General features: G+C 45.7%; 1 protein-coding gene across 2 annotated transcripts in view; it reads left to right on the top strand.

The window, feature by feature from the left end:
- The window catches only part of LOC112215208 (plexin-A1-like), a 273,811-nt gene that overhangs the window by 243,292 nt on the left and 4,930 nt on the right, over positions 1-25,589 (top strand). The window contains exons 21-31 of one of the 2 annotated variants that reach the window (XM_042299484.1): positions 3,458-3,600; positions 6,689-6,945; positions 12,275-12,341; positions 18,843-18,989; positions 19,211-19,370; positions 19,470-19,573; positions 19,708-19,804; positions 22,150-22,340; positions 23,206-23,375; positions 23,480-23,692; positions 24,004-24,154. In XM_042299484.1, coding sequence (XP_042155418.1) covers positions 3,458-3,600; positions 6,689-6,945; positions 12,275-12,341; positions 18,843-18,989; positions 19,211-19,370; positions 19,470-19,573; positions 19,708-19,804; positions 22,150-22,340; positions 23,206-23,375; positions 23,480-23,692; positions 24,004-24,154 — 1,700 coding nt within the window. Of the gene's footprint in view, positions 1-3,457; positions 3,616-6,688; positions 6,946-12,274; positions 12,342-18,842; positions 18,990-19,210; positions 19,371-19,469; positions 19,574-19,707; positions 19,805-22,149; positions 22,341-23,205; positions 23,376-23,479; positions 23,693-24,003; positions 24,155-25,589 lie in introns of both variants that reach the window. The other variant, XM_042299483.1, reaches the window with a different exon arrangement.

The raw sequence follows: 25,589 nt of genomic DNA, 5'->3' as shown, positions 1-25,589 counted from the left end.
TCTCTCTCTCTCTCTCTCTTCTCTCTCTCTCTCTATATATGTATATATATTTTTTTAAATGTCTCACTCTTTTCTCCTCTCTCTCTCTCCCTCTCTCTCTCTCTCGCTCTCTATCTCTCTCTGTCTATACACACAGTGTATATATATATACTGCCGTTCAAAAGTTTGGGGTCGCTTAGAAATGTCCTTGTTTTTGAAAGAAAATCTTTTTTTTTGTCCATTAAAATAACATCAAATTGATCAGAAATACAGTGTAGACATTGTTAATGTTGTAAATGACTATTGTAGCTGGAAACTGATTTTTTAATGGAATATCTACATAGGTGTACAGAGGCCCATTATCAGCAACCATCACTCTTGTTCCAATGGCACGTTGTGTTAGCTAATCCAAGTTTATCATTTTAAAAGGCTAATTGTTCATTAGAAAACCATTTTGCAATTATGTTAGCACAGTTGAAAACTGTTGTTCTGAATAAAGAAGCAATAAAACTGGCCTTTAGACTAGTTGAGTATCTGAAGCATCAGCATTTGTGGGTTTGATTACAGGCTCAAAATGGCCAGAAACAAAGAACTTTCTTCTGAAACTTGTCAATCTATTCTTGTTCTGAGAAACAAAGGCTATTCCATGCAAGAAATTGCCAAGAAACTGAAGATCTCGTACAACGCTGTGTACTACTCCCTTCACAGAACAGCACAAACTGGCTCTAATCAGAATCGAAAGAAGAGTGGGAGGCCCCGGTGCACAACTGAGCAAGAGGACAAGTATATTAGTGTCTAGTTTGAGAAACAGATGCCTCAAAAGTCCTCAACTGGCAGCTTCATTAAATAGTACCCGCAAAACACCCGTCTCAACGTTAACAGTGAAGAGGCGACTCCGGGATGCTGACCTTCTAGACATAGTTCCTCTGTCCAGTGCCTGTATTTTTTTGCCCATCTTAATATTTTATTTTTATTGGCCAGTCTGAGATATGGCCTTTTCTTTGCAACAGCATCCCGGAGTCGCCTCCACTGTTGACGTTGAGACTGGTGGACAAAAAATGTGCTTTTCTTTCAAAAACAAGGACATTTCTAAGTGACCCCAAACTTTTGAACGGTAGTGTATATTTATATAAATGCTCACTCTTTTCTCTCTTCTCTCTCTCTCTCTCACTTTCTTCTCTTTTCTCTATTTTCTCTCTCTCTCTTCTCACTCTCTTCTCTTCCTCTCTCTCTTCTCTCTCTCGCTCTTCTCTCTCGCTCTTTCTCACTCTTCTCTGTCTCTTCTCTTTCTCTCTCTTTTACTCTTTCTCTTTGTCTCTCTATTTTATAATCACTCTCTATGTGGATATGTCACTATCCTGTAGCTGCGCTCTGTCTAGTCGTCATGGTAACATGTTGGTGTGGATGATGCCCGGCCTGAAGCTCTGTTGTGGTGGTGTGGCCGCGGTATCCTCAGAATGTGTGAGTGTGTGCGTTTGTGTTGTGCTGACAACCCTGTTGGTGTTGTGGTGTTGTGCGGTGCAATGCTTCTCTGCTGCGTTGGGCTCTGCCTGCCTGCTGTACTCCGAGAGATGGACGGAGACTAATTGGCCATTATCTGTGGCTGGATGTCCGGAGGGTCACAACCTTGTCAGTCGCAGCCCATAGCACAGCCTGTGGCCAAACACTGAGGGATACAGAGATAGAGGGAGGATAAATCTGGCAGGGAGAGAGAGAGAGAACAGAGAGACTGTGTGGGGTCAGATGGAACAGTACAGGGGGCATTGTAGAGTGGTTCATGTAAAGCTGCTGTTACTCCACTTGTATACCTGATATAATGAGCATTGTTGAAAGACCAGCAGCACCAGATAGTGACAGTATTCTACACCTCTGTCTGTGTAGCTGGAAGGTTTGGTGTAGAAACCGTGAGCTCCACTAGGAAGTGGAGCATTGCTGTGTCCCCGCCCCATGCCCCAGCAGACTGTGGGGCGGGCCTGGCAGCGGGGAGCTGGGCGTGTCACACTAAGTGTCAGTCAGCAGGGGAGAGGACTGGATGATAGGAGAGGTGGAGCTCAGTGAACCGTGCTGGAAGGGCCATCAGAGAGCAGTGTAATCCAAACAAACACACAGATAACACTAACGGTCACACGGCTAATGAGTCATTAACAGATTAGATGCTGCTGCAACTGTGGACAGGGAGAAGATGGTCTGTGTAGTTTACTCTGCTGGATGTAATGGTGGCTTTGCCTCAGCGCTTACACACAACAAACTCAACTCTTTTATTTACTCAATCAATGGAACGTCTAGACATAGCCAGTCATTTTTTCTGCCAGCAATTTATGTTGACAATTCTTAAATAATAACTTAAAATAGTTATTATTGCCTCTTTTATTTGTTATTTGTCATCTTTTATGATTATACAGATAACACAGACGGGCATTGTAGAGTGATTCATGTAAAGCTGCTATTCCGTTCAGACAGAACAGGTAGAGGGCAAAACACATGGATCCCTACCAAACCAAACCCCCCAACCCCCCATGCTATAACAGAGCCTCAAAACCAGACTTAAAGCAGGCATGATATACAATGAGTAATATAATCAAATAGTACAAATAATACAAAGATATTAAGTAAAATATAATGATACAAATTCTAATTTGGGTTGGTTTATGGAGTTGTGAAATTAGCTGGGGGCATGTCTTCCAGAAAGGAAAGGTTGCCAGATATGAAATGGAATTGCAGATCCCTCTAACGGAGTAGGGTTTTTTTCTCTAGCTTGAGGTGTTACATAACTTCCTTTATCCAATCGTTAAATGTAGAAGGAAACCGACCCTTACACTTAAATAGTACAAGATTTAAATAGTTATTTTATCTCTATGAATGGACCCATACTGAACGGACTGTGTATGTTGTCCATGATAATAAAGCCTTCATTTCTCCTCTCATTTTTGATAGAATTCTTGCCTTTTTCCTGTAGGAATGTGGTGTGTATAATATCTAAGTGGCTGCTGTACTGTATGTAGAAGTAGAGAAGCCCCCACAGAGGGAGGATCTACTCGACTATTAGAGTCCCAGCAGACGACGCAGGCCAATAACAGCTGGAGGAAATGATGCATGAAACGCATTGCTCCTTTATTAATTATCCACTCATGCAATTAATTGACTTTCTTTCAGATGAACTTTGTTTTCTCTTTTTCTCTTTCCGTCTCTCTCTTTTTCTGTCATTATTTTATTCTGGTTCGTTCTCCTCTCGAATTTCCAGCAAGTATGGGGATTCAATTTCAGAAACCCAGTACCAGAAGAATGAAATCAACATCCTGTTTTATTGCCTATCCATCTGTCTTTTTCTAGAAGCCAATTGGTGCGGTGGTAGATGATTGCTGCTTACATTAACACGGTGCAACACAGTGTAATGAAGATACGCTACATCCAGAATATCCTTTCTATGTCCATTCTTACGAACCGCTGTGTCTGTCTGTCTTTCTGTGTGTTCCCTCAGCCTTTGCAGAGCTGCAGACAGACATCCATGAGCTGACCCAGGAGCTGGACGGAGCTGGCATCCCCTTCCTGGAGTACAGGACCTACGCCATGCGGGTCCTGTTCCCTGGCATCGAGGACCACCCCGTGCTCAAGGAGATGGAGGTACGGGTCAAGGAGGTACACCACCACTGCCACCGCAGCATGTAGACTAGAACATCTATATCTATACCTATCTTTCTATATCTACCTATATCTATACCCCATACTCTGGCTGCATAATGAAAGGAATCTAGGTTATATGTTATGGCTACACCACTTTATATACATTAGCCACATCACATAGTATGTTTTTCTGCATGTAATATCAATGTCATTACACATTATATCGTATATAATTTTATATTATTTTACAGTGGGAAAAACAAGTAAATCATTAAATCCCACCTGGTTTACCATGAAATATATCCAAATGGCTGTCGGAATACAGTGTAGAGACTGTCTCCACCGCCTGCCCTGTCAACCACAGGCTCTTCTAAAGGGGAGGGATTACATCTTTATTGTTTTGCCTGGGTTTCTTTTCTACCGAATTTCCCCTCGGGTCCCAGGCGTAATCAACTGTCCATACACACGGCTCAATCCCTTATTGCTCTGTGTAGCTGCTCTCCCCAAAGCAACCTACAGTACCCAGCCTGTTCCCCAGAGGCCATGGAATTTCATTTAGCTCAGCTGAGGAAAATTGAGGCACTTTATTAGGCTGTGTAGTGGAAGGAAGAGAGATTCTGTGGAGTCACTGTATGGTGTATGGTATGCCGGTCCTCAATTGTCTACAGGACTGAATGTATGTCAGAGTTATGAGGGCAGACGAGGATCATGGGAGACAGGTCGGTGGGTGGATGGGGCCAGGGGATAGGTTAGTGGAGGAAGAAGTGTTTTTTCATAAAGACAAAGACAGTACTTTGACTTGTTTTTCCTTTTATTAACACATACTGGGTGTTGTTTGGGAATGACATTATGCCATAAGCCTTGCAGAATATACTAGATGTTTGTCTCTCTTTTGAAGAGACACTACCCAGTAGCACTGCCTCATCTGTGTGAGAGAGTTAGAGTGACGGATTGTGGGTCAGGTCTAGAGGGGGCTGTAGTGTTGCTGATGAGAAGTGACAGATGGCAGCCTGTGGAACAAGCTTCTGTCACCCGGCCACCCCTGGACGCACAGCACAGCACTGCACAGGCCCTCTCCTCTCCTCTCACCCAGCCACCCCCGACCCACAGGCCCTCTCCTCGCCTCTCACCCAGCCACCCCCGACCCACAGGCCCTCTCCTCGCCTCTCACCCAGCCACCCCGACCCACAGGCCCTCTCCTCGCCTCTCACCCAGCCACCCCGACCCACAGGCCCTCTCCTCGCCTCTCACCCAGCCACCCCGACCCACAGGCCCTCTCCTCTCACCCAGCCACCCCGACCCCCAGGCCCTCCTCTCCTCTCACCCACAGGCCCTCTCCTCGCCTCTCACCCAGCCACCCCCGACCCACAGGCCCTCTCCTTGCCTCTCACCCAGCCACCCCCACCCACAGCCTCTCACCCAGCCACCCCCCGACCCACAGGCCCTCTCCTCGCCTCTCACCCAGCCACCCCGACCCACAGGCCCTCTCCTCGCCTCTCACCCAGCCACCCCCGACCCACAGGCCCTCTCCTTGCCTCTCACCCAGCCACCCCCGACCCACAGGCCCTCTCCTCGCCTCTCACCCAGCCACCCCCACCCCCGCCTCTCACCCAGCCACCCCACAGGCCCTCTCCTTGCCTCTCACCCAGCCACCCCCGACCCACAGGCCCTCTCCTCGCCTCTCACCCAGCCACCCCCGACCCACAGGCCCTCTCCTTGCCTCTCACCCAGCCACCCCCGACCCACAGGCCCTCTCCTCGCCTCTCACCCAGCCAGACCCACAGGCCCTCTCCTTGCCTCTCACCCAGCCACCCCCGACCCACAGGCCCTCTCCTCGCCTCTCACCCAGCCACCCCCGACCCACAGGCCCTCTCCTTGCCTCTCACCCAGCCACCCCCGACCCACAGGCCCTCTCCTCGCCTCTCACCCAGCCACCCCCGACCCACAGGCCCTCTCCTTGCCTCTCACCCAGCCACCCCCGACCCACAGCTCACCCAGCCACCCCCGACCCACAGGCCCTCTCCTTGCCTCTCACCCAGCCACCCCCCGACCCACAGGCCCTCTCCTCGCCTCTCACCCAGCCACCCCCGACCCACAGGCCCTCACCTCGCCTCTCACCCAGCCACCCCCGACCCACAGGCCCTCTCCTGCCTCTCACCCAGCCTCCCCACCCAGCCTCCTTGCCCCCAGACCCACAGGCCCTCACCTCGCCTCTCACCCAGCCACCCCGACCCACAGGCCCTCTCCTCGCCTCTCACCCAGCCACCCCGACCCACAGGCCCTCTCCTCGCCTCTCACCCAGCCACCCCCGACCCACAGGCCCTCTCCTCGCCTCTCACCCAGCCACCCCCGACCCACAGGCCCTCACCTCGCCTCTCACCCAGCCACCCCGACCCACAGGCCCTCTCACCCAGCCACCCCCGACCCACAGGCCCTCACCTCGCCTCTCACCCAGCCACCCCCGAACCACAGGCCCTCTCCTCGCCTCTCACCCAGCCACCCCCGACCCACAGGCCCTCACCTCGCCTCTCACCCAGCCACCCCCGACCCACAGGCCCTCTCCTCGCCTCTCACCCAGCCACCCCGACCCACAGGCCCTCTCCTTGCCTCTCACCCAGCCACCCCCGAACCACAGGCCCTCTCCTCGCCTCTCACCCAGCCACCCCCGACCCACAGGCCCTCTCCTCTCTATGCCTCAGTGCATCCCCCTTCTTCCTCTCCCTTTCCTTTCTGTTTCCTCCTGTGCTCTGCTGACAACTTATGGCAAATTGATCATAAGGTATTTGAGGAAGCAGCTCCTAAGATAGAATGCACTGCAGGCTTTAAAAGCAACTAGGGTCATGAATGTAATAATAACAATGTATTTCCTTCATAGGGCAAAATCTCATGCCTTGTATACATGACATAGTCATGCTTGATATAAATGTATGCTTACGTAATGTATTATTTACAATAGCCTTACTCCATCTATGTACATTATACTATTTCCATTAGCCCTACTCCAAAATATTTACATATTTATATATTACATTGACAACATGTGTAAGTGACAGCCAGTCCCCTGGTCTGATGCTGTTGTTGTTGACAGGTCCAGGCCAACCAGGAGAAGGCCCTGACTCTGTTTGGCCAGCTCCTCACCAAGAAGCACTTCCTGTTGACGTTCATCCGCACCCTGGAGGCGCAGCGCTCCTTCTCCATGCGTGACCGTGGCAACGTGGCGTCGCTCATCATGACTGCGCTGCAGGGGGAGATGGAGTACGCCACGGGGGTCCTTAAACAGCTGCTCTCTGACCTCATCGACAAGAACCTGGAGAGCAAGAACCACCCCAAGCTGCTGCTGCGCCGGTGAGATGGACACACTCACACACTTGTTTGTCGACACGCTCACACACTCACCCACTGGCACATTTGCACATTCGTCTGTTGACACACTCACACATTCGTCTGTTGACACACTCACACATTCGTCTGTTGACACACTCGCACATTCGTCTGTTGACACACTCGCACATTCGTCTGTTGACACACTCGCACATTCGTCTGTTGACACACTCGCACATTCGTCTGTTGACACACTCGCACATTCGTCTGTTGACACACTCGCACATTCGTCTGTTGACACACTCGCACATTCGTCTGTTGACACACTCGCACATTCGTCTGTTGACACACTCACACATTCGTCTGTTGACACACTCGCACATTTGTTGACACACTCGCACATTCGTCTGTTGACACACTCGCACATTCGTCTGTTGACACACTCGCACATTCGTCTGTTGACACACTCGCACATTCGTCTGTTGACACACGTCTGTTGCACATCTGTTCGTCTGTTGACACACTCGCACATTCGTCTGTTGACACACATTCGCACATCGCACATTCGTCTGTTGACACACTCTGTTGACACATTCGTCTGTTGACACACTCTGTTGACACACTCACACATTCGTCTGTTGACACATTCGTCTGTTGACACACTCACACATTCGTCTGTTGACACATTCGTCTGTTGACACACTCACACATTCGTCTGTTGACACACTCTGTTGACACATCACACATTCGTCTGTTGACACACTCACACATTCGTCTGTTGACACACTCACACATTCGTCTGTTGACACACTCACACATTCGTCTGTTGACACACTCACACATTCGTCTGTTGACACACTCACACATTCGTCTGTTGACACACTCACACATTCGTCTGTTGACACACTCACACATTCGTCTGTTGACACACTCACACATTCGTCTGTTGACACACTCACACATTGCCGTCTGTTGACACACTCACACATTCGTCTTTGACACACTCACACATTGTCTGTTGACACATCACACATTTGCCCGTTCTAACACATTTTTTAATACTGTTCAAATCAAATCAAATTTTATTGGTCGCATACACATATTTAGCAGATGTTATTGCGGGTGTAGCGAAATGCTTGTGTTCCTACTGTTGCTCCAACAGTGCAGTAATATCTAAAAAATACACAACAATACACACATCTAAAAAGTAAAAGAAAAAAAAAAGAAAAAGAAATATAGAAATATTAGGACGAGCAATGTCGGAGTCCGGAGTATAAATATATGTACTGTGTGTGTGTGTGTGTGTGTGTGTGTGTGTGTGTGTGTGTGTGTGTGTGTACAGTGCCTTCGGAAAATATTCAGACCCCTTGACTTTTTCCACATTTTGATGTTTTTTTCCTCATCAATCTACACACAATACCCCATAATGTAAAAAAAAAACTTTAAAAAAAATAAAAAACTAATGTCAATAAAAAACTGAAATATCACATTTACATAACTATTCAGACCCTTTACTCAGTACTTTGTTGAAGGATCTTTGGCAGCGATTACAGTATCGAGTCTTCTTGGGTATGACGCTACAAGCTTGGGACACCTGTATTTGGGGAGTTTCTCCCATTCTTCTCTGCAGATCCTCTCAAGCTCTGTCAGGTTGGATGGGGAGCATCGCTGCACAGCTATTTTCAGGTCTCTCCAGAGGATGTTTTGGTCCGGTTCAAGTCCGGGCTCTGGCTGGGCCACTCAAAGACATTCAGAGACTTGTCTGTGTGCTTAGGGTCATTGTCCTGTTGGAAGGTGAACCTTCGCCCCAGTCTGAGGTCTTGAGTGCTCTGGAGCAGGTTTTCATCAAGGGTCTCTCTGTACTTTGCTCCGTTCATCTTCCCTCGATCTTGACTAGTCTCCCAGTCCCTGCCGCTGAAAAAAATCCCCACGTCCATGATGCTGCCACCACCATGCTTCACCGTAGGGATGATGCCAGGTTTCCTTCAGACTTGACGCTTGGCATTCAGGCCAAAGAGTACAATATTGGTTTCATCGGACCAGATAATCTTGTTTCTCGTGGTCTGAGAGTCTTTAGGGGCCTTTTGGCAAACTCCAAGCAGACTGTCATGTGCCTTTTACGGAGGAGTGGCTTCTATCTGGCCACTCTACCATAAAGGCATGATTGGTGGAGTGCTGCAGAGATGGTTGTCCTTCTAGAAGGTTCTCCCATCTCCACAGAGGAACTCTAGAGCTCAGACCGACCATTGGGTTCTTGGTCACCTCCCTGACCAAGGTCCTTCTCCCCCGATTGCTCAGTCAGCTTTAGGAAGTCTTGGTGGTTCCAAACTTCTTCCATTTAAGAATGATTGAGTCCACTGTGTTCTTGGGTGTCTTCAATGCTGCAGAAATGTTTTGGTACCCTTCCCCAGATCTATGCCTCCACACAATCCTGTCTCAGAGCTCTACAGACAATTTCTTCGACATGGCTTGTTTTTTTTGCTCTGACATGGGACCTTATATAGGAGACCTTATATAGACAGGTGTGTGCCTTTCCAAATCATGTCCAATCAATTGAATTTACCACAGGTGGACCAATAAAGTTGTAGAAACATCTCAAGGATGATCATTGGAAACGGGATGCAACTGAGCTCAATTTTGAGTCTCAATTTTGGGTCTGAATACTTATGTAAATAAGGTATTTCTGTTTTTTATATTCAATTTGCAATAAAATTTACCTGTTTACCTTTATTGTTATAGTTTGTAGATTGCTGAGGATTTTTAAAATATCCATTTTAGAATAAGGTTGTAATTTAACCAAATGTGGAAAAAGTATTTCAACTTTCTGAAGGCACTGAGAATGCCAAAAGCCTGTAAAGCTGTCATCAAGGCAAAGGGTGGCTAATTTAAAGAATCTCAAATGTAAAATATACTTTGATTTGTTTTACACTTTTTTGGTTACTACATGATTCCATATGTGTTATTTCATAGTTTTGTGTCTTCATTATTATTCTACAGTGTAGAAAATAGTAAAAAATAAAGAAAAGCCTTGAATGAGTAGGTGTTCTAAAACCTTTTAACCGTTAGGGTGTATACACTACTGTTCAAAAGTTTGGGGTCACTTAGAAATGTCCTTGTTTTTTTAAAGAAAAGCACATTTTTTGTCCATCAAAATAACATAAAATTGATCGGAAATACAGTGTTGGTAATTCGTAATGTTGTGAATTACTATCTTAGCTGGAAACAGCTGATTTTTAAAGGAATATCTACATTGGCGTGCAGAGGCCCATTTGCAATTAGGTTAGCACAGCTGAAAACTGTTGTGCTGATTAAAGAAACTGGCCTTCGTTAGACTTGTTGAGTATCTGGAGCATCAGCATTTGTGGATTCGATTACAGGCTCAAAATGGCCAGAAACAAAGACCTTTCTGAAACTTGTCAGTCTATTCTTGTTCTGAGAAATGAAGGCTATTCCATGCGAGAAATTGCCAAGAAACTGAAGATCTCGTACAACGCTGTGTACTACTCCCTTCATAGAACAGCGCAAACTGGTTCTAACCAGAATAGAAAGAAGAGTGGAAGGCCCCGGTGCACAACTGAGCAAGAGGACAAGTACATTAGAGTGTCTAGTTTGAGAAACAGACGCCTCACAAGTCCTCAACTGGCAGCTTAATTAAATAGTACCCGCAAAACACCAGTCTCAACGTCAACAGTGAAGAGGTGACTCCAGGATGCTGGCCTTGTAGACAGAGTTGCAAAGAAAAAGCCATATCTCAGACTGGCCAATAAAAAGAAAAGATTAAGATGGGCAAAAGAACACAGACACTGGACAGAGGAAGATTGGAAAAAAGTGTTATGGACAGACGGATCTAAGTCTGAGGTGTTTGGATCACAAAGAAGAACATTTGTGAGATGCAGAGAAGATGCTTGAGGAGTGCTTGACCCCATCTGTCAAACATGGTGGAGGCAATGTGATGGTCTGGGGGTGCTTTGGTGGTGGTAAAGTGGGAGATTTGTACAGGGTAAAAGGGATCTTGAAGAAGGAAGACCATCACTCCATTTTTCAACGCCATACCCTGTGGACGGCGCTTAATTGGAGCCTATTTCCTTCTACAACAGGACAATGACCCAAAGCACAGCTACAAACTATGCAAGAACTATTTAGTGAAGAAGCAGTCAGCTGGTATTCTGTCTAATGGAGTGGCCAGCACAGACACCGGATCTCAACCCTATTGAGCTGTTGTGGGAGCAGCTTGACCGTATGGTATGTAAGAAGTGCCCATCAAGTCAATACAACTTGTGGGAGATGCTTTAGGAAGCATGGGGCGAAATCTCTTCAGATTACCTCAACAAATTGACAACTAGAATGCCAAAGGTCTGCAAGGCTGTAATGTCTGTAAATGGAGGATTTTTTGACAATTTTGAAAATCATTATTTATTACCTTGTCAACGTCTTGACTGTATTTCCTATTCATTTTGCAACTCATTTCATGTAATTGTTTTCATGGAAAACAAGGACATTTCTAAGTGACCCCAAACTTTTGAACGGTAGTGTATATGTAGCTGGCTAGTAACAGTGACTAAAGTTCAAGGCAGGGTACTGGGCGGAGGCTGGCTAGTGGTGACTATTTAACAACCTGATGACTTTGAGATAGAAGCTGTTTTTCAGTCCCAGCTGTGATGCACCTGTACTGACCTCGCCTTCTGGATGGTAGCGGGGTGAACAGGCCGTGGCTCGGGTGGCTGAGGGCCTTGATGATCTTCTTGCCTTACTACTTTTATATACACAGTAATACATGTTGTTTTTCTGTGTTCTCTCAAATCATAGCCTAGATGGAGGACTTAAACCCAAGATGGCCAAATCAAAGGGTGTTTTGGAGAAGTTGTCTTCCTATCACCCGTCCTCCCTGTGCCCCCTTATAATTTAGATTAACTAGAGAATTAAGGAGAGAAAGTAGCTTTTCTAGCCGCTGTAGGGGGAGGAGAAAGGGGAAATGGAAGAGGAGCAAACTGTTTGCCCAGGTTTCCTCTTTGGATATTAGGAGAAATAAAGTCCACTAATTACAGTGGATTTTAATTGCTCCTCGTCTGGGGGACGTTTCAGGGGTCTTCATTCGTTTAGGCGACAGGTTTATGATTAATGAGAGAAGTTACCCAATTATGGTAATTGTCTGTTTTTAATGAAGATTGATTGTTTGCGTTGAGAATAAAGTATTTTTTTCTTCAGGGAAGTATCACAGCTTGGCTTTTGTCAATTTTGCCTTAAACCAGATTTGTTCGTGGTTATTTTTGAGGTAGAGCAGCAATTTCTTCCAGTTGATTATTTAATTATCATGCCTAATTTATTCTCCTCTTGTCTTCCATCTCAATGTTAGAACGGAATCTGTCGCTGAGAAGATGTTGACCAACTGGTTCACATTCCTCTTGTACAAGTTCCTAAAGGTAAGTCCACCATCAAACCAACAAAAATATATTCCCCATCTCCTGTTTATAATTGCTGTATGAGGATAGTAGTTAGTTAGCACACTATTAGCATTTCAGCAGTCAAGGCATCGGTGGGCACGGTCTGCTTAAGGCTCCAACGAGAGACATTCTTTTTATTTCATTATTTTGTTTAGTGTCATTATTTCTTTGACGGACACGTTCTAGCCTGCGGTCATTAGGCGCTGAGTGTGTGTGACGTTCGACTGGACCTTCTCTCTTCTCACTCTCCCTCGCTCCCTCTTGGAAGAGTGTACAATTACCCCCTAATGAAGCCGGGATGTGGAATTAAAGATAATTTCACAGACAAGCGTGCCATGGCGAGGGCTAGGGGATTGATGTATGCGTGTTCCCTCTCGTTAGCAGCTGTCTGGTTAATTAGCGCAGATGCTAACGAGACGTTAACAGCATATGGTGGCAGAGGGGAGAGAGGGAGAGTTGCGGTGCTGTGTAGAAGCCAGGAGAGGACACTGGAGGTGGAGACTTCGCTGGATTTGGATTCACCTCTATCCCACGAAGCAGTTAGCTAGGCCCTGTCTCCACCTTTCTCCCACCTAGCTACAGTCTCCACCTCTCTCCCAACTAGCTTCAGTCTCCACCTCTCTCCCAACTAGCTTCAGTCTCCACCTCTCTCCCAACTAGCTTCAGTCTCCACCTCTCTCCCAACTAGCTTCAGTCTCCACCTCTCTCCCAACTAGCTTCAGTCTCCACCTCTCTCCCAACTAGCTTCAGTCTCCACCTCTCTCCCAACTAGCTTCAGTCTCCACCTCTCTCCCAACTAGCTTCAGTCTCCACCTCTCTCCCAACTAGCTTCATTCTCCACCTCTCTCCCAACTAGCTTCAGTCTCCACTTCTCTCCCAACTAGCTTCAGTCTCCACCTCTCTCCCAACTAGCTTCAGTCTCCACCTCTCTCCCAACTAGCTTCAGTCTCCACCTCTCTCCCAACTAGCTTCAGTCTCCACCTCTCTCCCAACTAGCTTCAGTCTCCACCTCTCTCCCAACTAGCTTCAGTCTCCACCTCTCTCACACTCTGGGTGTTCCCTTAACTCACACATATGCATGTGCATAATTCTCACCTTCTGCATTAAAGACACTTTTTCATTACTGATAAATAGTGGAGAGGGGGTAAGAAGTTCTGAGTGTGTTTTAAAAGTGGGAGAGATAAATGCTATCCCTATCAAGCACTTAGAGCTATCTCTCTCTCTCCCTCTCTCGCTCTTATGTTCTCTCTCTCTTTCTCTCTCTCTTTCTCATCCTCGACAATGGCACATGCATCTTTAACACGGTGAAGAGCTTCCTAAGCACTTTCTCTCAATCGTTAACCTCTTGTTAGTTTCAGCCTCAGCTGCCACCTGGCCGCCCTCTCTGTCACTCTGCTCTAAACTGATACTTGTTTTAAGAGGGAAACTTTTTCTTGAGCCTGAGCTGGGGATAATGACACTATTGACTGGCAAGTGCACGTGATAGTGAAAATGCAGAAAATCTTTATATGAGACCGCCTAGCGCTCTGTCCCCTAGGCCAGTGAGAAGACACGGGAGCACAGCGTTGCCTCATTGCCAGCATATTTCCTGTGTTTGAGGGGTGCAAAATCCACTTGTGACGTATATCTCACTAGACTGCTTTCATTTTACTCTTGCGAGTCTTTTATTCTCTTGCGAGTCTTTTATACTCTTGCGAGTCTTTTATTCTCTTGCGAGTCTTTTATACTCTTGCGAGTCTTTTATTCTCTTGCGAGTCTTTTATACTCTTGCGAGTCTTTTATTCTCTTGCGAGTCTTTTATTCTCTTGCGAGTCTTTTATTCTCTTGCGAGTCTTTTATTCTCTTGCGAGTCTTTTATTCTCTTGCGAGTCTTTTATTCTCTTGCGAGTCTTTTATTCTCTTGCGAGTCTTTTATACTCTTGCGAGTCTTTTATACTCTTGCAAGTCTTTTATACTCTTGCGAGTCTTTTATACTCTTGCGAGTCTTATTATTAGTCGTTTATCTTGCGAGTCTTTTTATTCTCTTGCGAGTCTTTAAACTCTTAGTCTTTTATACTCTTGCGAGTCTTTTATTCTCTTGTGAGTCTTGCGAGTCTTTTATTCTCTTGCAAGTCTTTTATTCTCTTGCGAGTCTTTTATACTCTTGCGAGTCTTTTATTCTCTTGCGAGTCTTTTATTCTCTTGCGAGTCTTTTATTCTCTTGCGAGTCTTTTATTCTCTTGCAAGTCTTTTATACTCTTGCGAGTCTTTTATACTCTTGCGAGTCTTTTATTATCTTGCGAGTCGTTTATACTCTTGCGAGTCTTTTATTCTCTTGCGAGTCTTTAAAACTCTTGCGAGTCTTTTATACTCTTGCGAGTCTTATTCTCTTGTGAGTCTTTTATACTCTTGCGAGTCTTTTATTCTCTTGCAAGTCTTTTATTCTCTTGCGAGTCTTTTATACTCTTGCGAGTCTTTTATACTCTTGTGAGTCTTTTATTCTCTTGCGAGTCTTTTATACTCTTGCGAGTCTTTTATACTCTTGCGAGTTTTATACTCTTGCAAGTCTTTTATACTCTTGCGAGTCTTTTATACTCTTGCGAGTCTTTTATACTCTTGCGAGTCTTTTATTCTCTTGCGAGTCTTTTATTCTCTTGCGAGTCTTTTATTCTCTTGCGAGTCTTTTATACTCTTGCGAGTCTTTTATACTCTTGCGAGTCTTTTATACTCTTGCCCGAGCCGGCTTTCCGTTACATGTATAATAACAATAAAGCTTAGTCATGGATTTAACACACTTTCTCGACACTTGCATCACAAGAAAGAGAAGAAAGATAACTTTATTTTGATGTGTTCCACTTTTGTGAAATTGAAAAAAGTTATAATTTTATATAGTTGAAATGTTAACAAATTAGGTGTGCTAAAATAAAAGCAATTTCCGAAAATGAACACTTGGATCATAGTGATGTTATGTCTGATCTTACAAAAAACTGTAAAGTATGTTTAGATAGGTGTAATTTAGAGCCAATCCGGGGGTATCCTGCTATTGACACACTTGTTGAATTATGCAAGAGTGTGTGACAAAAGTCATTGAGGCAGTCTAGACAGTACAGGTGAGTGATGGTAGGGTAGACAGAGCAGGTGAGTGATGGTAGGGTAGACAGAGCAGGTGAGTGATGGTAGGGTAGACAGAGCAGGTGAGTGATGGTAGGGTAGACAGAGCAGGTGAGTGATGGTAGGGTAGACAGAGCAAGTGAGTGATGGTAGGGTAGACAGAGCAGGTGAGTGATGGTAGGGTAGACTGAGCAGGTGAGTGATGGTAGGGTAGACTGAGCGGGTGAGTGATAGTAGGGTAGACAGAGCAGGTGAGTGCTGGTAGGGTAGACAGAGCAGTGAGTGCTGAGGTTGGACTGAGTGGGTGAGTGATTGTGGGGTAGACAGAGCAGAGTGCAGGGTGCAGGTGATGGTAGGGTAGACAGAGCAGGTGAGTGATGGTAGGGTAGACAGAGCAGGTGAGGGATGGTAGGGTAGACAGAGAAGGTGAGTGATGGTAGGGTAGCAGAGAAGGTGAGTGATGGTAGGGTAGACAGAGCAGGTGAGTGATGGTAGGGTGCAAGTGAGTGATGGTAGGGTAGACAGAGCAGGTGAGTGATGGTAGGGTAGACTGAGCAGGTGAGTGATGGTAGGGTAGACTGAGCGGGTGAGTGATAGTAGGGTAGACAGAGCAGGTGAGTGCTGGTAGGGTAGACAGAGCAGTTGAGTGCTGGTAGGTTAGACTGAGTGGGTGAGTGATTGTGGGGTAGACAGAGCAGGTGAGTGACAGTAGGGTAGACAGAGCAGGTGAGTGACAGTAGGGTAGACAGAGCAGGTGAGTGATGGTAGGGTAGACAGACAGGTGAGGGATGGTAGGGAGACAGAGAAGGTGAGGTGGTAGGGTGACAGAGAAGGTGAGTGATGGTAGGGTAGACAGAGCAAGTGAGTGATGGTAGGGTAGACAGAGCAGGTGAGTGATGGTAGGGTAGACTGAGCAGGTGAGTGATGGTAGGGTAGACTGAGGTGAGTGATAGTAGGGTAGACAGAGCAGGTGAGTGCTGGTAGGGTAGACAGAGCAGAGTGCTGGTAGGTTAGAAGGTGAGTGATTGTGGGGTAGACAGAGCAGGTGAGTGACAGTAGGGTAGACAGAGCAGGTGAGTGACAGTAGGGTAGACAGAGCAGGTGAGTGATGGTAGGGTAGACAGAGCAGGTGAGGGATGGTAGGGTAGACAGAGAAGGTGAGTGATGGTAGGGTAGACAGAGAAGGTGAGTGATGGTAGGGTAGACAGAGAAGGTGAGTGATGGTAGGGTAGACAGAGAAGGTGAGTGATGGTAGGGTAGACAGAGCAGGTGTTTGGTTGTTGCAGCCTTGTTCCACCCCTTTATGTTAATGTCTTCCTATGTGAAAATACACCCGGTGTATTTATGTAAATGAGGCACATAAAGACAAAATATTTTTGATGTACCTGATACAATAAAACAATTTTTATATGGACCGACCGCCCCGATTCGGTCTTATGTAGCAACATTTGAAATTGTGTTTTTTACATTGGATAAAAGTAGAGACTCAGAGCTAGAAAATGGTGTATCATACACTGCAGTTGAGGAACAATGGGAAGGTAATTCTGCTTTGAAAGTTGCTAAACTTGTAACCCCACTTTTGAGAAAATGGCCCTTCAGTGTTTTGGTACGTACACCCATCGTTCACACCCACTTAAGCCTTAGTCCCACCCATCTCTTTAAGGATTCGCATATGAGGCCATGTGGTAAACACACGCTATAGTAAAACAAGTCTAAGTTTATTTGTCACATGCACAGGATACAGAAGGCATAAACGGTACAGTGATAGTACTTGCATAGTAGCAATATCAAAAATAGAAAGTGTCCAGAAAAAATATTTTATAAATATTTTATCGTTATTAGATGATGCTTACCCAACACACTTGTCTAAATTGATGGGTCATGTGAAGGAAATTATATAACCAACCCTCACCCACATCTAGCTAAGTGGATGGGTCATGTAATAATCTGTCATTTATTTAGACATGTAGCTAGCTAAACAATTAACCGGAATGATCCCAACTCATACTACCGCCAAAATAAACATTGTCATAGCTCTAGTATGAATCTGCAGGTAGCTAAAGTTAACAAACTAGGTTCAATGTTAGCTAGCTAACATTAGGCTATATCTAGCTACGCAAATGGATTTCGGATTCGATATTATATAATATTTCTACACAGATCACATGTAACGTTAGGTAAAGCTAAAGTTTTCTAGCTAACTAACAGTATGCTTTAACTTGCAATAAAAACTTTTGACATCATTTGAAATGTATATGTGAAAATGTAGCTAGACTCTTACCTGTATACATGGAGGAACACTTCATGGCAGACTGGAAACATTGAACTCCATTTTGTTTGTAGCTACATCTTGTTTGGCCAGCTTTGTGTCAAGTCACTCCGGTTGACACTGACCGTGGCATGTGTAGAAAGTAGCCCATCACCTTTTCCAACTGATCTGTCGATAGCGCCTGCTAAATTCAGGGCATAAATGTTGTTGAGAAAAGTAGCAAAACTTTTGTAGTTCTTGATGGCTAATGTTATATTGGTTCCCAAGTGGTGCAGCATCTCAGTGCTAGAGGTGTCACAACAGCCACCCTGGTTCGAATCCAGGCTGTATCACAACTGGCTGTGATTGGGAGTCCCATAGGGCGGCGCAAAACTGGCCCAGTGTCGTCCGGGTTTGGCCAGTGTAGGCCGTCATTGTAAATAAGAATTTGTTCTTAACTGACTTGCCTAGTTAAATTAAGGTTTAAAAACAATACAAAAATAAATATTTCAAAAACGGCACAGTAGAAAGGACTGTCAACACATGAACAGCTCATGTTATAGACAGAAGCATGCTACATGGCAGACCAATCCAAACTCATCGCACGGAATGTCCAGCCCATTCATTATCTCAGCCAATCATGGCTAACGGGAAGGTTCCTGTCTTTTTTCGTAGCTAAACCAAACTAGACTCGTAATTTAACAATTTTATTCGTAATTATTGATGGAATACAAGTTTGTTATTAAGGCATGTGGAAAAAAAAGCATTTTGTTCTAAAATAAATGTTTATGTTCAAATGCCACTCCTGTGAAGTAGTGACATGCCACAACCGCCTAGTTTCCTGAAATGAGTCACATTTATGAGTGCATTCTAAGAAATGAATGGAGACATTTTACAATAAATGTAATACCTGAATTCCCACCCAAATTCCTGAACTCCATTCATTATTTGTCCGTGCCAGTAAAATGTTTTATATGCTATAATTCAGTCGATATTAATATCTCATTTTCCATCTGTTGCATTTATTATAATTGTTTTTGAAACATTTTAACAATTTAGATGTCCATTGCTATATGCATACCTGTTAAGATATAGATACAGCCCTTGCCTGTCACTGATGACCTGTGTCCATGTGTCTCTAGGAGTGTGCGGGTGAGCCTCTCTTCATGCTGTACTGTGCCATGAAGCAGCAGATGGAGAAGGGGCCTATAGACTCCATCACAGGAGAGGCGCGCTACTCCCTCAGTGAAGACAAGCTCATCAGACAGCAGATTGACTACAAGACCCTGGTTAGTACGGTCAAATAGAAATATTTTACAGGGCGATAATGAAATTTGATTAAATATATGATTTAGCTTTGAGAAGGCATTAAGGGCGATAGGATTTTGCATTACCTCAGTGACCTTAATTAGTGCTTGCTGCTTGAATATGCGACTCAAATTCCTGCAAATGCCAACTAAGTAAGCCGACGTGAGCTGGACCTAATTTCTGCCCCTCCCTCCCCTATCAGACACTTCACTGTGTGAACCCGGAGAACGAGAACGCCCCCGAGGTGACGGTGAAGGGGCTGAACTGTGACACCATCACCCAGGTGAAGGAGAAGCTGCTGGATGCAGTGTACAAGGGCAGCCCCTACTCCCAGAGACCCAAGGCTGGGGACATGGACCTGGGTAAGAACACCAGGAGGAGATTGTGTTTACAGTGTGTGTTTACAGTGTGCGTGCGTTGGCGTGAGATCTATTCTCATCCTCCTATCCTCCTCACCACAGAGTGGCGTCAGGGCAGGATGGCCAGAATCATCCTTCAGGATGAGGATGTCACAACAAAGATCGACAATGACTGGAAACACCTCAACACACTGGCCCACTATCAGGTGAGAGGAGGGAGAGGTGGTGGGTGGGCTGGGGTGTACTGCCTCGGCGGTTTTATCTATGCAAACAGACAGTGGATGGAGTGATTGGCACGACAGCATTTATAAGACAAACCATTGTTTTTCATTCCTTGTAGGTGACAGACGGCTCAGTGATCGCTCTGGTGCCAAAGCAGAACTCAGCCTACAACATATCCAACTCCTCTACCTTCACCAAGTCTCTCAGCAGATATGGTGAGTCATTCCTTCATATTTCTTTTTCTCTCAATTTCTCTCTCAATCTCTGCCTTTCTTTGCTCTCTTGGATTTTCCTCAGCCTCTCTGAACTGAGATAACCATAAATTCACCAATAGGCATTTTCACCATCTCGGAAATGACAGGCATTACATCAGACATCGCTCATTCCTCCTTCTGAAGACCAATAGCTAACAACTTTAAACACAGCCTCAGCTCCACACAGCTCCATCAGTATAACCAGCTCCCTGGCAAAAAGCTTTTTCCGAAGCTTTCACCTTTGTTGTTGTTTTCCCTCCCTCTCCTTATTTTCGTCGTTGTGTTGATAAGGGGAGGTAGCAACAATAGCAACGCTGACAGGCCAGTGAAAGCCAGGCTGGTTTATTCGTCCACAGAGAGGATCGCCCAGCCCTGGCTGTTGTAAGAGCGGAAGTAAACGTGCACCACTCTCCCCCAGAAGCCAATGGACATGATTGCCATAGAATTACAGGCACTCAATCAGCAGAAGCAACAGCCACAGTAGTAGTAGTAGCAACCTCATGATGAATGTACAATAGATGTAGAAATACAGGAGACCAATTGGCTGCTAGGAGAGTGACTACAGAATGTTCCGGTGTGAACAAGCTGATATAATGGGGTCTCAAACAAGGTCTTTGGCATAGAGATCAATCTTAGTCACACTGGTTTTGTTTTCCTCTTTGGTCATCACTGGTTTTAACTCCCACCCATGACATACGTATGGCAGGAGTTAGTCTCTGGCGCGCTGTTTAAATACTACAGGGCTCATATTCACAAAGTGTCTAAAGAGTGCTGATCTAGGATCAGGTCCCGCTCTTAGTTATTATGATTGAAAAGGCTAAACTGACCCTAGACCAGCACTCCTACTCTGAGACGCTTTGTGAGTACAGGCCCAGATCTCAGTAAAGTTAATTGGGAACATTCAGGGCAGTTGTCTTGCTCTGATGCCCCACTGTTCTTTTGATTTGGTCGAGCGGAAAGCATCAACAAGCCCAGAACCACTGACACACATTAGTCTCTATGTGTCAGTGAGTTTCTGAGATGTAATTCTCTCATCCTCTCGCCCTGAAAACCAGGGGGCCCTCCCTGCCATCCGAAACTCAGAAGCCCCGAGCGTCACGCCATCATTCAGACGGTGTGTGAGAGATAGACAGAGATTGAAGTTGTTTTTCTCTCACTCTCCCTCCCTCCTCTCATCCCTCCCTCCATACATTAGAGAGGGACTGACGCCCCTGCATTCTGGCTACCCTGCCAGCCTCTTCACCAGGCAGCCTCCCTCCCATGCCGGCTGCAACTACAGCAGGCTGGCTGATAAAAGGAAGGCAGTAGATAGGCATCCTTTGGTTTACTGCAATGAAGTTTGACACTCGCACCTTTATTAATGAAGAAATGCATGGAGGCAGTCTGCCCCGGGGAGGAGAGGAGACTCACACAATGGAGCCTGTACAGCCTGACTCATCCACTACCACAAGCAGGAAGGATATTGGTGTAATGTGTATGGGGTTCTATTATATCCAGCACTATAACATTATGGGTCATTTGGGATGGGGAGAGGGCATGGGGACAAGCGAGGGAGATAAAGATGGAAGGGCTGGTGTAAAAATGTGTGCTAATGATAAGACAGAAAGCAGATTCTCTTTCTATCTCCTCTCTTGGCCCTGCCTCAATGAAATGAGGCACACTGTTTTCGTTCTCCCACTTTGGCAATTAGTTAGAGTCTGCCAATTGAGAGTAATGAGTCGGCTAACTCTCCTCGCTCCTTAGTTGAGGCCTAATCACTCCATCCATCCACCTCTCTGACGGACAATAAGAGAGGTTACAGGGATCTGTTGTCTTGCTCGTTAATGTTCTCTCCATCTCAAGGGTCAGGTCCCAGTGCATCATGGGCTGTGACCTTGTGACAGACAGATTGACACTGCTCCTCACGCTGGCATGGTCTTTGTTCTGGCTGGATGACGGACAGATAGACAGCCCAAAGAGCCCTTTCCTTCACTAGACTAAATGGGACTGTTATTTAGTCAGTCACCAGACTAAATATGTTTGTCTTCTAATTTATGTTTGTCCACTATGTGCAGAGCTTGGCAAGGGTCATATACATTTTTGAAGGCATAATTGTGACCTGAAATATGTGATTTATATGAGTGCGTATCACTGTTTGAACTCAAGTTGAAGCTCTCACAACACAATAGGGCATGGAACCAGGGAGTCAGACTGGTGTTCTGTTCTGGTCATCTTGTTCCATTGACCTCTAAAGACCTCTGCATTGTGTGTTCCTGATTAATCTGTCTTTGTCCTGATGTTCCTGTGTCTCTCTTGCCTCCGTTCAGAGAGCATGTTGCGGACAGCCAGCAGTCCAGACAGTCTGCGCTCCCGCACCCCCATGATCACCCCTGACCTGGAGAGTGGCACCAAGCTGTGGCACCTGGTCAAGAACCACGACCACTCTGACCAGCGCGAGGGAGACCGGGGCAGCAAGATGGTCTCTGAGATCTATCTGACCCGTCTGCTCGCCACCAAGGTAAGATTACATAGACACCAGGCCAGCCTGCTGTATATCACACCTTCGTAAAAGACATGTACAGTACTGTTGATGTAAGTCAACTCATCTGAATGTTGAGTAAGTCACTGAAATGCCCTCCATATCGTCGCTGTCAGATGAAAACCTTGAACTCCAATTTTGCCAATTATCATTTTTAACATGTATTGAGAGCAGTAACTCCACTCAATGTGTTCCATTTCCTGACTCTAGGACCACGAAAATGTAAACAGTATTTCCTGTGTGAAGAGGACCTCCCTTTTTTGTTTTCGATAGTCCCTTGATATGCCTGTCTCTTTAACAGCTCAGCCTCCGTTGTTGTGTTGTATTCTTCTGGCGTTCCTCATATCAGCCAAGTCTCTGTTAACTGGCCAAACAGGGCCGGCCTGCCTGCCTGCCACTCTCCTCTCGCCTAACTGCCTCTGAGCTGATTGTTTCCATCCTAATTGTAGGGGAAGAAAACCATGGAAATTAGACGCTGTTTACAAGCCTCTTGGGTGGTCAATTTCGATTCATAATAAAAACAAGATAGATAAATATAAAGGGGGTAGAGAAAAGAAAATAGCAGGAGACAGGTCATTTGTTGTGTGATTGAATGTTTCGTGGTGCGTGATGCAGAGAAGTGAAAGGAATTCCGATAGCTCACATAGGTCTGTCTGTCTGCTAAACTAGCACATCTCAGTACTTTGATGTTGGAGCAGGAAAATGTGGCGTCCTCTCCACAACCACTCCCCATTAAAGATGCTGGTCGCTGTGGGGAGAAATGTATCTCTGTTGGTTGATTTGAAATCTGTAGGTGTGTAATTGGAGAATAACCCGGACAACTAAACCTCTGTCCTCTCCTCAGGGTACCTTACAGAAGTTTGTGGACGACCTGTTTGAGACCATCTTCAGCACGGCCCACCGCGGCAGCGCCCTGCCTCTCGCCATCAAGTACATGTTTGACTTCCTGGACGAGCAGGCCGACAAACACTCCATATCAGACTCAGACGTACGGCACACCTGGAAGAGTAACTGGTGAGACACATTACCAACATTGAGTACCTGTATGTTTTGGTTGTATAATGTGAATGGTTGTTGACACATCTCCTCATGATGAAACATCTCCTCTCCCATCCCAGTCTGCCTCTGCGGTTCTGGGTGAACGTGATCAAGAACCCCCAGTTTGTGTTTGACATCCATAAGAACAGCATTACAGATGCTTGTCTGTCTGTGGTGGCCCAGACCTTCATGGACTCTTGCTCCACATCAGAACACAAGCTGGGAAAAGACTCGCCCTCCAACAAGCTGCTCTACGCCAAGGATATCCCCAACTACAAGAACTGGGTGGAGAGGTATTTATGACACAGATCTCAACTCCACAGAATGTAAGATTGTCCATCTCATGGTTTATGTCAAGCAGATGTACAGTAGTATTTACTTAGCATGTAAACAGTTGATCAAATTATATCAGAGGTGTTCATGGTGATGGAGAGTTGACCAGACGGTTGTTGACAACTACTTCTCCTTGTAATCCAGACCTTCACATACCTAACTAAAGAGGTGTCCTAACCAGTCCAGGATGTCCTCTCCAGGTGTCCTCTCTCTCCAGGTGTCCTCTCCAATCCTAACCCCTCTTCTCTCCTGCTTCCCTCCTGTCCTGCAGGTACTACTCCGACATCTCCCGTATGCCGGCCATCAGTGACCAGGACATGAGTGCCTACCTGGCTGAACAGTCCCGGCTGCACCTCAGCCAGTTCAACAGCATGAGTGCCCTGCATGAGATCTACTCCTATATCATCAAGTACAAAGATGAGGTACTAGTATATTATGAAGATATTAAGCATAGACATCATAATGATATAGATATATTATTAAAATGAGTTAGATTTGTCAGTCACAATATGAAGAGATCAGAATAGAATCGCCATTGTTTCTGTATGTTGAAGGGGTGATGCAGAAGTCCCAGCTATCAGCCCTCTTGTGTTCCTGATGAATGGAATGTGGGCGTTCTAATTCAATTAATAGATTACTGAGTAGATGTCCATAATTGCATGCAGCTATTTCACCATTAAGGTACATATTATGAAGCTAATTGACAACAGCACTAACACAAGGCGCATTAGCAGTCCATAATGCAGCCTGCTGCATGACACCCTAACAGCTAGTACACAGCTCTCTGATGGACCCACCGGTACCTCCTCTTCCAGTTCCCACAATACCATAGTAAATACAGCACCTCTACTGTGCTTTCTACAGTGGGGCAAAAAAGTATTTAGTCAGCCACCAATTGTGCAAGTTCTTCTATTTAAAAAGATGAGAGAGGCCTGTAATTTTCATCATAGGTACACTTCAACTATGACAGACAAAATGAGAAGAAAAAATCCAGAAAATCACATTGTAGGATTTTTAATGAATTTATTTGCAAATTATGGTGTGAAATAAGTATTTGGTCAATAACAAAAGTTTCTCAATACTTTGTTATATACCCTTTGTTGGCAATGACAGAGGTCAAACGTTTTCTGTAAGTCTTCACAAGGTTTTCACACACTGTTGCTGGTATTTTGGCCCATTCCTCCATGCAGATCTCCTCTAGAGCAGTGATGTTTTGGGGCTGTTGCTGGGCAACACGGACTTTCAACTCCCTCCAAAGATGTTCTATGGGGTTGAGATCTGGAGACTGGCTAGGCCACTCCAGGACCTTGAAATGCTTCTTATGAAGCCACTCCTTCGTTGGCCGGGCGGTGTGTTTTGGATCATAGTCATGCTGAAAGACCCAGCCACGTTTCATCTTCAATGCCCTTGCTTAAGAAAGGAGGTTTTCACTCAAAATCTTACGATACATGGCCCCATTCATTCTTTCCTTTACACGGATCAGTCATCCTGGTCCCTTTGCAGAAAAACAACCCCAAAGCATGATGTTTCCACCCCCATGCTTCACAGTAGGTATGGTGTTCTTTGGATGCAACTCAGCATTCTTTGTCCTCCAAACACGACGAGTTGAGTTTTTACCCAAAAGTTATATTTTGGTTTCATCTGACCATATGACATTCTCCCATTCTTCTTCTGGATCATTCAAATGTTCTCTATCAAACTTCCTGACGGGCCTGGACATGTACTGGCTTAAGCAGGGGGACACGTCTGGCACTGCAGGATTTGAGTCCCTGGCAGCGTAGTGTGTTACTGATGGTAGGCTTTGTTACTTTGGTCCCAGCTCTCTGCAGGTCATTCACTAGGTCCCCCCGTGTGGTT

Source organism: Oncorhynchus tshawytscha, linkage group LG16 (assembly GCF_018296145.1).
Source record: "Oncorhynchus tshawytscha isolate Ot180627B linkage group LG16, Otsh_v2.0, whole genome shotgun sequence".
NCBI classification, from domain to species: Eukaryota; Metazoa; Chordata; class Actinopteri; order Salmoniformes; family Salmonidae; genus Oncorhynchus; species Oncorhynchus tshawytscha.
The sequence above is the reverse complement of the archived record's forward strand: the minus strand, read 5'-3'. Positions and strand labels throughout refer to the sequence as shown.